Source organism: Lepidochelys olivacea (assembly GCF_965140295.1).
Source record: "Lepidochelys olivacea isolate rLepOli2 genome assembly, chromosome: 6".
Classification (NCBI taxonomy): Eukaryota; Metazoa; Chordata; order Testudines; family Cheloniidae; genus Lepidochelys; species Lepidochelys olivacea.
The window spans coordinates 53,104,205-53,116,232 of NC_140416.1; the positions used below are offsets into that span (position 1 = coordinate 53,104,205).

General features: G+C 39.0%; 1 protein-coding gene across 2 annotated transcripts in view; it reads left to right on the forward strand.

Moving 5' to 3' along the window:
* Positions 1–11,362, forward strand: part of HSD17B12 (hydroxysteroid 17-beta dehydrogenase 12) — a 184,648-nt gene extending 173,286 nt beyond the window's left edge. For both annotated transcript variants that reach the window (XM_084632583.1, XM_084632582.1), the window contains 3 exons: positions 1,363–1,428; positions 8,658–8,807; positions 9,056–11,362. In XM_084632583.1, the coding sequence (XP_084488709.1) occupies positions 1,363–1,428; positions 8,658–8,807; positions 9,056–9,160 (321 nt within the window). In that variant the 3' untranslated portion in view covers positions 9,161–11,362. The remainder of the gene's footprint in view (positions 1–1,362; positions 1,429–8,657; positions 8,808–9,055) is intronic.
* The last annotated feature ends 666 nt before the right edge of the window (positions 11,363–12,028 follow it).

A 12,028-nucleotide genomic window follows, 5' to 3' on the forward strand; every position in this document is an offset into this window, starting at 1 on the left:
TTTTTTCAGCGCTTGCATATACTCAGGTAGGTATCTATAGAGATATTGTATTGTGTGGGAGTATACCCTCTTTGCTTTGTGTACGGGCTGAGAAGTTCAGTGAGATGACCACTTAATAGAAATGAGTATGACTACTACAAATTTAACAAAGCACTGGGTATAAGTAGGACTTTTACTAATGTAATAGTGATGGTGACATGATCAATGAAAGAAATAGCAAAACAGATGTAATATTTTTTCTTGACTATGTCTCTATTGACGCAGCTCTGAAGCAGCTGCTGCTATCTCTAGTTCATCTTTTTTCTCCAGAGCTGATTTTTTTCTCAAATAATTGAAGTTAAAGTAAAAGGTAAATAATTGTATTTAACTTCATAATATGAATAAAATGCATTAGTTTTTTCATTGATCAGTACATCCTTGTTATTGTTAAGTCATGATACTTGCATCTGACACCTTTTGTGTTTTACCTGGGTGAAAAAGAAATGAAGGAGAAATATATGGTTTGGAAACCTTATGGTCCTAAAAAATGTTGGAGTTGGTGAGTAGCCTTGGGTTATTACAGCACTGACAGAGTGTTAAATTGGAAGTGGTGTCTTCATCATTTGGGTGTGAGTATGGAAGGAGGGGGAAACAGCGGGGTCTGTTTGCTGTATTAAGCTGTGAGATGGTGTCTTGATAATCCTTACCAATTTCCTTCCTGTATCGCCTTTTCTTCTATAGGATGTTGCACTTGTAACTTGTAAACCTCCAACTGAGGGAAAATGAACAGTGGTGTTCTTCAAAGCCAGCAAATGCCACTCTTGTAGTGGATATACTAGTGTAAAATAAGATGGCATTTCTGTGAATGCAGAACTGGAAAAAATTCAAATATCTAAACATTTCAGTTTTACAAAGAGAAACAATTTTAATTGTTGCCTTTTTTTTTTAAATGGAGAAGTAGTGGCAGATAACTACCTTTCTGTAAGAGGCTAAGCAAATCAGGCATTTAGCAAGAAGCCATTTTACTGGACTTTGTTATATACCAGCTCCAGTCCCTTTTCTCTTTGGACTAGAGAGGGGCCTAAGCCCCAAAAATTAAATCTGCAACCAGATTTGAACCTCCAGTAGTTCCAAGGGTTTTGGATCTTCTCTTTTGGATTGGGGACATCTTTGCTCTGAACTGGCATCTCACTTGTATAATGCACTGTGAATCGAGGGTTTTACTGTAATCTACAAACTTTATTTGAAAACGAGTTTGTCTTTTTTAAAAAGCGTTTAAGATGTGTAAATAGTCATCTAGAACCTCCTGAGAAATATTGACAAACTACATATATATTAGTTTCCACTTTGATATATACTGTGTGTCCTCCCCCTTCTTTGTAGGCTTTTGTGGATTTCTTCTCTCAAGGCCTCCATGTGGAGTACAAGAACAAGGGCATCATTGTACAGGTGAGTGGAGTTTGTTTCATTTAAGTATCCCTGTTATTGTGTGGTTACCACAGTAACGGTTGTTGTCTTGGCAACAAAAGGAAATCGTCCCATTCACTCAAAAATGTGATGATGATAAACCATTAAAGATACAGTTTCTCTTTTTGTTTGTCCCAGTAGCAGTTGTTTCTGAACTCTTCCTGTTGAAATTAAGTATAAATGACTTAAAAACAAAAACCAAAGATGAGTGTTACAAATAATTAAATATTAGAAGATCAATATAATTGACATAACCTGTTATGATTTTAGCTACAATATATTCCACAAAACTGATTGATTGTAGTTACGTACTGACTGGTTACAACATTCCTTAATCTCCTGGTATGTTTGTCATGACATTATGCACCAGAAATCCAATAGCTAACCACACTAAGGACTAGAACACAGAACTTAAATATCCTTTAGTTTAGCACTAGTTACGAATAATGCTGGCAACTCTAATAAAGTATATAACAGTAAGATCTCTGCACTCGCAGTTGCTTACACTGTGGGGAAACGTAGCAGGAAGAACAGCTTTGCATCAGGGAAATAGGTTCATTTTGAATATCAGATTCCAGTTGTGTAACTTCACAACTTGATATTCGTATTACCTCATTTAATAGGTTTTTATCTTTGCCTTCTAGTTTACCTGCAGTAACTTAGCTGTGTTTACAGTAGACCAGTGAACCATCTGGATACAAATTAAGAAAACCAGGGCTTAAGAGCGCTGGATCCAGCTATGTGACACCGGCTGGCTTTGTTTGCAGGACCGTGTGCAAACCTTTCTGTAGTTTTGTTTCTCACATTCCTTGTGGGTTTGCTTTGAGTTTCAGAATTGTTTGAACTCAAAAACTCAAAGCAGTACTCACATGACCCCAAGTTTTCCCTGGTTTTGGGTGTCGCAACCAATGATTTTTTTCGTGGTTTCACCCCAGAGCATAAATCAGGGTTGGTGAGAGTTTCATAAGGCCCTGTCTACTCTACACGTACAGGTGTTATTTTTGTAAACCGTTTGGAACACTCATCTGATCTGGTTACAAACATAGTTGAGTTGTGTCCATATCTACCACTTTGCCTACCCATATTTTGTATCATGTGATGTTAGAAAATTGTGGTGGCTCTTAGTGCTTCAGCAGCAGGTCATGCTCAGAGGCATACATGTGGCATATCAGGTGCAGCATGAGGCAATCTACTCTGGGATGTCCTGCCACAGAAAGCTTGGAGGAAAGGAGGACTGACCAGGCAGGTTACACAGTCAGGGAAACAATGCTACGTGATGCTAAATAAATAAATCAAGTCTTTTAAACAAGGTACAGGAGAACAGTTATGAGCTGCCATTGTTAGTGAGTACTAGCCAGGAACTGTCTGGACACAAACTAGGTTTTCACTAACTGGTTAAGAACATCTCAAATGTGTTGAGTAGACATGTCCTTAGGGAAGGAACATCTTGTCTGTTTCATGGCTTTTCCTTTTTAGAGCATAATAAAAACGTAATGCTTGAAATGCCGTTTGTCCTTGTTGCTCAACAGTATTGTGCGGACAGTGCTAGGAAAAGGACAACTTTTGATTCAATAAGCTATTGCATGCAATGTCCCTACAATGGCTTCCTTGTTTAAACCTATGCTAAACTTTTTCTTAACATTCCTAACTGTACCACTGGTGCAATTTTAGTAGGAGTTCCAATGGTGAAACTTTAGTGTTGACAAGGCACTGGTGGCTGATGATGTTTTAAGTATTGTTGCGCAGACCTGTTCTGAGCAGGAATAGATGACATGGTAATGAAAATGCAGTCAGCATGACACTTTTACACAGGCAAGAAAACTTAGTGTAAACACGGGAGAACCGCCGCGGTGTCCTTCCCCCCCCCCGGAGTGTAGCTTCTAAACCTTTCTAGCACAGGATGTAGAGAAACTGAGAATTTGTGTATTTTGCAAACTTAAACTTCACTGAAAGCTGTTGCTCTATTAGGTTTGCCTGTCTTCCTGCGAACAAAGTTTTCCCCTAGCTACCAGCATGTTTTCCGAAAGACTTTGATATCCCAAATGCGTCAAGGTAATGAATAGTGTCAGCCTGGCTTCACTTCTCGGGCATGCTGGCTGTGGGCTCGCAATTGGTGGTAGCTCCATCTCCTCCCTAAATTTAAATGAATAGCCATTCGGAGTTGTGTGGGCCTAATAGCTGGTGGTCAGAATTTCTTACGCTAATTGTACTAAGCTATTGGTCTTTCTTCCCTACCCCAGTCTGAGCCCCTGTGCCTACCACTAATGAACATTAGAGGCATATATTTAAAGCTTGGCCAATGTGTCTCCTTCATTCCCTTAGGAGTACTTCAGCCTCTTGATAGCTGAAGTATGGGGTAGCTGTTTGAAGTGGCATGTCCTCAGCTTATACCAGACCAATAGAAAACACTTGTGTGAAAAGCAGAAACACACGACAGCTTGCTAATATACTACTTCTGAAACTCAGTACAAGTTGTAGCAATGCTGCCCGAGTGAAAATGCCTTCTCTTTGGAAGCCAGGTTTGAGCAGTGTGGATGTACTGTAATGCAGAGAAACTTTTAGGTTCAGAAACAAACTCCTCTCTGGCTCCACAGGCCACTTCCAATCTTTATTTGGAGAATAGCAACTGGATAGTCTCAGGGTCAAGTATTCCTGTGTGTGTGTATGGGGAATGGGATGAAAATCTATAGTGGAAAGTAGCTGCCAAGAATGAAAGGAATATGGAAAAATGTAAGGATTTCTCGCAAGACTAACTTGCAAGTTCACTGTTAATGGGGATGCCTATGATCTGTCTGCAGAAACGTGAGTCTCCATGGGATAGTCCGTCTGAAGAGGTCACTGGGTGGTTCTTCCTTCTGTTCATTTTATTCCTATTTCCTGCTTCAGAACAATAGGCAGAGAACAGCTTTCTGTCAGTATCGTGCATTTTTGCCTCTTTTCAAATACTTTAAAACATATTTTAAAAGTATAAGGAAAGAAAAAATCTTACTCTATTTACAGTTCTTCCTAATACCGCTATTACAGTATTCAGGCAGTGGCATAGTACTGGATTTTCTTTCACACTTCTCTGTTTGAAGGATTTTCCTTGAATGTCTGAGATTTTGTTTTGTTTTGTTCTGTAAAGTGGTTTGGGGGGCATTAAAGAGGCTTTTTCATAGAAGCCTGAAGGTCCCTTCCTGTACCTCCCAGGTGGGTGGTAGTACCAGAAGATCTGAATGCAGCAGTTTCTCAAGAAGCATCAGTATAAAAAGATTATGGTTCAATTAGTCTTCCTTCATATAGGGAGTGAGTGTGGTTTACAAGCTAGTGCATAAGCCAGGGACCCAGGACTCTTGAGTTCCATTCATAGGTCTCCCACTGATTTGTATGATCAGCTGCTCTACAGACTTTTCTGGCCTGAACCGTGTAGTGTCATATGCAAGCACCCAGTTTTACCCGTAGCAAACCTTGCTTTGCTTACAGCCTTTCAATCTCTGGATCCCAGTTGAATAAAACATCTCTCTGAATAGTTTTGCCTTTTGTATTTCCTAGGAAAAATTAACAGCTTTCAGGACATATAGGAGCTTTAGCCCAAACAAAAGATTGCATTCTTAGTGAGAGATGGTAGAGCTAATATTTCTGAAGCATTTTTTTCACTATAGAATGCAGGAGACAAAATGTTATTCCATAGTCTTACAACTTCTAACAACGTTGAAGTGTTTGGAATAATGGCTAGAGAACGCTATGCATAAATTATCAGCGGTACAGCTTATTTCCACTCTGCTCAGTTTCTTTGGGCAGACAATGGATTATCTTTCAGCACCATCTAGTTGTGCATCTAAGTAGTGCAATTTGTACGTAAATTTCTTTTGTTTCAGAATGGTGTGGCTAGTTAAGATTGAAACTGTATTTTGCCCAAATTTGCAGAAAGGTGTTGAGGAAAAAAAAGGGGACATCTTAAAAGAAACACTTGCTATATTTTACTTCAAATAGCTTGTCGTCAAAACTTCATATGAAACTTACGGAAAAGATGCTGGCAAGATTTACAGCCTGGAGACTCAAAAAGGGATTTTGGAGAATTTATTCACTGGTGAATTTGGAATTGCCAAATAGTCAGTCAAGTTCCAGCAGACTTTTGAAAGGCACCAAATGCAAAGTAGAACCTTTTAATATAAAAAGTGCAGGCAAAATGTTCAAACTTGGATGCCTAAAGTTAGGCACATAAATTCATATTTAGATACCTGAATGAGTGGTGTGGTTTTACAGAGATGCTGCTGACCTATAAAGAGAACTGAAGGCATTTACACTTCTGAAAATCAAACCACTTTAATAAAAGTGCCTTTCTCCACATTTGAAAACTGTGCTAAGTCTTTAAGCCCTTTATTTGCAAAGAGCCTTGAAAGTATAAACTGATCACTGTTATTGTTATGATGACTTTAAAAAATGCATGTGGGGGGAATCCCAATCTGCATTAGCCATTCTTTTCCCTGAATTCCCCAATCAAGTCTTGTGTGCATGGGACTGTTTCAGCCCATGCAGAAATGTACCTCCGTGTGGAATGGAACACAGCGATTAGCAATACTTTAGAATGGGAAATGGACTTCCTTATGCAACGAAAGCAACAAGGAAATCTGGGAAGACAGAATGAAGTTACCTAAAATTGGAATTAGCTCAGAACACTGGATCTGACACTATTCTCAAAGTTCCATAAAGAAGCACAAGTACCCTGATTTGAAATCCTCTGCAAGAGATTTACCCATCACCGCACTCCTTAATGTCACACTGCGGCATTGGTTCGGTAACAGGTCTGCCTACTGAATCGTGAGCCGCACTATTGCACCACCTGGATTCTCCCAGCAATTCTTCTGTCCAAGTACTGATCAGGACCAATACTCTTTTTAGCTTGTAAAATCTAACAACATTGTAGCCCTGGGTTATATGGCTATGGATTATTAATGCTCTTGAATCCTGATTGTATTTGTTTGTGTTTGCGTGTGTACGTATATACGTAATATACACATGCATACACGTGATAGATTGTGATTTCACCAAAAGGTGATCAGATTTGTTTTAAAGTTTAACTAAAGTTCATACCTTTTTTTAGAATCCTGCTAGCTAAAGGTCACCTAATGTACACTATGAACTTTGTTTGTTCTTGCCATCTTCAATAGATATACGTAGAAACTGTCTGAAAACACACTTAGAACTATTTAGGGAATCTGTTTTCACAGCATTATCAGAATCATAAATTGTACAGATTGTTAACGTATTCATAAATGATCTGGAAAAAGGGGTAAACAGTGAGGTGGCAAAATTTGCAGATGATACAAAAGTGCTCAAGATAATTAAGTCCCAGGCAGACTGCAAAGAGCTATAAAAGATTCTCTCAAAACTGGGTGAGTGGGCAACAAAATGGAAGATGAAATTCAGTGTTGATAAATGCAAAGTAATGCACATTGGAAAAGATCATTCCAACTATATATATATATAAAATTATGGGGTCTGAATTAGCTGCTACCACTCAAGAAAGAGATCTTGGGAGTCACTGTGGATGATAGTTCTTTGAAAACATTCACTCAATGTGCAGCAGCAGACAAAAAAGGCAAACAATGTTGGGAGTCATTAAGAAAGGAATAGATAATAAGTCAGAAAATAGCCTATTACCTCTATATAAATCCATGGTACACCCACATCTTGAATACTGTGTGCAGATGTGGTCACCCCATCTCAAAAAAGATATATTGGAATTGGAAAAGTTTCAGAAAAGGACAACAAAAATGACTAGGGGTATGGAACAGCTCCTGTATGAGGAGAGATTAATCAGACTGGGACTATTCAGCTTGGAAAAGAGACAACTAAGGGGGAATATGATAGAAGTCTATAAAATCATGACTGGTGTGGAGAAAGTAATAAGGAAGTGTTATTTACTCCTTCTCTTAATACAAGAACTAGGGGTCACCAAATGAAATTAATAGGCAGCAGGTTTAAAACAAACAAAAGGAAGTATTTCTTCACATAATGCATAGTCAAGCTGTGGAACCCTTTCCCAGAGGATGTTGTGAAGGCCAAGACTATAACAGGGTTCAAAAAAGAACTAGATAAATTCATGGAGGATAGGTCCATCAGTGGCTATTAGCCAGGATGGGCAGGAATGGTGTCCCTAGTCTCTGTTTGCCAGAGGTTGGGAATGAGCGACAGGGAAGGATCTCTTGATGATTACCTATTCTGTTCATTCCCTCTGGGGCACCTGGCATTGGACACTGTCAGAAGATAGGATACTGGGCTAGATGGACCTTTGGTCTGACCCAGTATGGCCATTCTTATTTTAAGAAATTGTAATGTCAGGGAATGCCTCTGTGTAAATATGGAATCCACCTCTTCCTGACAAGGCTGTAAGCATGTTTCTCCCAGGCCAGGTATGGTGGGTCTTTAAAACTTAATAGCTGTCTATTCAGGTGGAAGGACCTTGAGGACAACGGTTTAGCTGGAGCCTCGGAGAACTAGTTTTCTCCTACCTAGTTTATGGAGGCTGGTGATAGGAAAAGTGGAAAAACATCAGCAGCAGAACAAAGGAACCAGGTGTTGATGGGAGACGTATAAACTCAAGGGACTTATTGAACAGGAAGCTTTGGATAGGAAAGAAGAAAATGGAGGCAGGCTTTTGTAGCATGGGTCCTTTTTAAATGCTGACCAGCCAAGGTCAGAGGCAGCTAGCTGACCTAGAGAAAGGCTCCATGTTTTTGAAGGGAAGGCTGTAGGGGAAGGATCTTTGGTGCACCAGAACACTCTGCCCAGGCCCAGAGAACTCTCCATAGTTATGAGGAAACTGAGGTAAGGGAAATATATACAGGCATGTCTTCTTTTCTTGAGGTGTGTGTGTGTGTGTGTGTGTGTGTGTGTGTCATGCTCTTAAGTAAAGAGCAATGGTCTTTATAATCCTGTGGAAGTCTGTCTGTCTTGGAGTTTTGGGAGAGAGGTTGTGTTTAAGCTACTGGGAGGGAGCAGAGGGGGACGGCAGTGGTCCCAGGGGCTGGGCAGTTGGACAGCAGGGTCTCTTGTCTCAGAAGCAAATGCTAGCTAGACAGCAGCTCTGTACTTGGAGAGCACACCTAGAGACCCCCAGCCAGGATGTACAATATGAACTTTGTTTCTTCTTGCCATGTTCAGTAGATGTACATGAAATTTTTCTGAAAATACTCTTCACTTACTGTCATCTCTTTTCCTCCCTGCAGAGTGTTCTACCATATTTTGTGGCTACAAAAATGTCTAAAATCCGGAAACCGACCTTCGATAAGCCCAGTCCGGAAACATATGTAAGAGCTGCCCTCTGCACAGTAGGGCTGCAGTCCCGAACCAACGGATGTCTGCCCCATGCCATTTCTGTAAGTTACCTTAAAAAAGGGGATGTTAATAATTTTGTGTGGTCCTGAGTATGTTCTGCATGTACTCTGACCGTGGAGAAAAGGGAGTGCTGAATTACATTAGTTACCTTTTTTAAAATCCTGAGACTGACACTTGTTGTTTCGTACTTAGTCCTAATTTTGTCACATTTGAAGGTGTAGAAGAGATAAATTTTAAATTTGTTTGGTGCAGGTGATAACAGTTGGAGTTTTTTCTTTTAATTTCTTAGGGCTGGATCTGTTCTCTTCTTCCCACCTCAGTAGTCATCAACTTGACAATGCAAAAACACCAGCAATTTCGAGCTCGCTACTTAAAGAAAGTGAAGGAAAACTAAGTTGCAGCAACTTGGTCAGATGTTTTGACACATGGTGGCTCAGTACCCACAATTCAGCACCAAATAGAATTAATCACATTTAAAATCTTCTCTTGTCGTTTTTACTTTTTAATGGGACCAAACACCAATTTAGGGTGGGATTATGATATAACATGACTTCTTTCCGGCCTCAATTTTCCAATGTTGATTTCAAAATATGCTCGATTTGTTGCTCATATGTGAATATGGTATATTAGCTGGATTTAATCATTAGCTGTATGTAATGTATTTATACCAATGAATAAGGAATTGTATCCCAATGCAAGTAGCTTGGTGTTAAAAGAAAAAATTCACAATAAAGCAAGCGAAAGTGCTACATTATTAAAGTCAGATGGCCTGCGCTTAGTTAAAAAGAAAAATGGAAGTTGATTGGCCATCACTTTAATGTTTTCATTCTGGAAACGACCAGTTATATAACCTCCACCTGTTTCCTGTATTGTGCATGTATGGGTGAAGGGAGGAATGGTGGCAGTTTGTCTTTCAGGTATACTTCTGGGAGAAAACATGGTTATTAAAAAAGGCAAGCTAATGTTCAGTGATGTAGCCACTCCCGAGGTCAGCTTCAGAGCGCTTGCTAGGATGCTATATGGCTAGTCTTCTAATGATGTCTCCCCATGTTTCACTTAACAAGCTGTATGTGCATTGGGACACTGGGGAGAAGTATGTGTAACTTCCCCTGGGTGGAGCTGCCTGGCTGCTGTGTATGGTCTCCAATAAAACCATTTCCAGGCTAGTGTCAAGTGAACTCAACTGAGAAAGACCACCTATTTTTAGTTATTTTTGGTTTTACATCCTAAAAAACCACTCAGAGCTTTCATCTAGTGTACTGAAACACATTCTTGAACCAACATTTGAGTGTGTGTGAAAATTAGAAGGATGTACTGTAATCTGTTTTATGAAGTGGAGGGAAGTGAACCAAAGTACACAATGGGAGTGATTGCTATATATATATATATATATACACATATATATAATACATATTAACATCCTAAAACAGAAATTGTTTAAATTCTTGCATCTTGAATATTAATGCTAACTTTTCAAAATATATTATCTTCTGGAATTGTAATGATCTCTTCAAAAGATGCCTGCTGTAATCTGTAGACAGTGTTAGCACAATATAGATAAATGTTACCAGTTACATGCTGCTTGTTGGTTGATCTGTAAAACACAAGTATCGGTTCTTGAAATTCAGTGCTGTCTTTGTTAGGGCTACTGGTTAAACTCTTTTTCTGGCACATGCACCAGTCTGTTCTCTACTGTGGGCCTGCTGATATAAGAAGCTGAATCTTTGAAACCAATGTCTAAAAATGAATATGCAAATTAAAAACAATAAACGAATTTAAATGTAGAGAAACTGCAGAATCAAGTGCTTCAAAAATTTTGTTTCTAGGCTGAGCCATGAATGTGTTTTTACAAGCAACTTTAACACCGTGAAAAAATCTACTCTAGGAGGGGAATGGGTTTTTGGATTACAAAAGATTGGATTGCTAAAATATTGGATAATTTTTAATAGGATATGTGAAATAAAAGCCATCACAGTTGGCACCCTTGGGTTGAAAGTTTTAACCCAGACGGAATGCTCCATTGAGGCTGCTCTATCCTTATCTCACCATGGGGGAACACTGATCAGGGTGTGTGTGTGTGCATAAAGTCTATACTGCCCCTGCCCGTGTCTGTTTGCTCCGTAGATAAAGATTTTGGTCTCCATTGGCATCAAACTCTTTACCAGCTGTAAATGTACTAAAACTGTATTTTAAAAGTAACTTACATGGGCAATAGCTTCATCATTTTTAGTGGTGCTAGAAATTCTGTGATCTGGAGTTGATTATTGCCCTTGAGAGAATAATTTAAAGCTCTGCTTTTAAGTTAAATGTGTTGTATTGAAGCATGAAGGGGCTAACATTTCTGTACGTTGAAAATACATGAATACCGATGCAATGGTGCTGATCAGGTATGAGATGAGGATCTTATCCCATAGCTTTTATTTTGGAGTGGGGGTGATAGAATGTGGGTGGATTAGACTGCATAAGGCCACTGTTACTTGGCTTGCTTTGGAGAAGACATGGGGTTATTTGACTAACCAATTCTGTGTATATTCTTTTTCTAACACACACATAGAACTGAAATAGTTAAAATAAAAGATTTCTCCTGAACGGTTAACTCTTGAGTTTCCTTTTTTAAATGTTTTACCCTGCTTCGTTCAAATGATAATTGGTGCCTTGTATACAGGGCAACACAACACTTGAAATGATCCTTCCCCACCCCAAAAAGAACTCCATTACTATGGCTTCCTGCTTGTCAAGAATGACAACTAAAAGTGACATTTGTTGTTGGTTTTTTTTGTTATATCAAAGTAAACCACTAAAGGGAAATAATTCACGTTCCTGCATGTGTTCCTGTTAGTTTGACCGAAGCTTGCTGCATAGAGAGTGCTAACTTGGAAGAGAACTCTTACATTCAAGCAGAGAGTTCAATTTTTGAATTGTATAGTACTAAGCACTTTACCAGCATCGTAAATTGCAGCCCAGGAATTACATTCTGATTCTCTAAAATCTCTTCTCTATATTCAGCTAAAGATGGGCGTCTTCTCCACGTCCTCTCTAAAAGTGCTCTGTATTTGCTGTTTTAAAACCTGCTACATTTCTGAATTTGAAATTTGAAGTGATTCCTGTGCATGTACAGTAGTTTGTGAAGTGAGATAAAAATAAGGCAACTTTCCTTTTCTGCACTACATTTTTTCATTTTAATTTTTTATGAATATTCTGAATTATTTTTATAACTTACGTAACTCCAGTTCTTGCATTATTTGCCCTCCCTGTTTTCTGA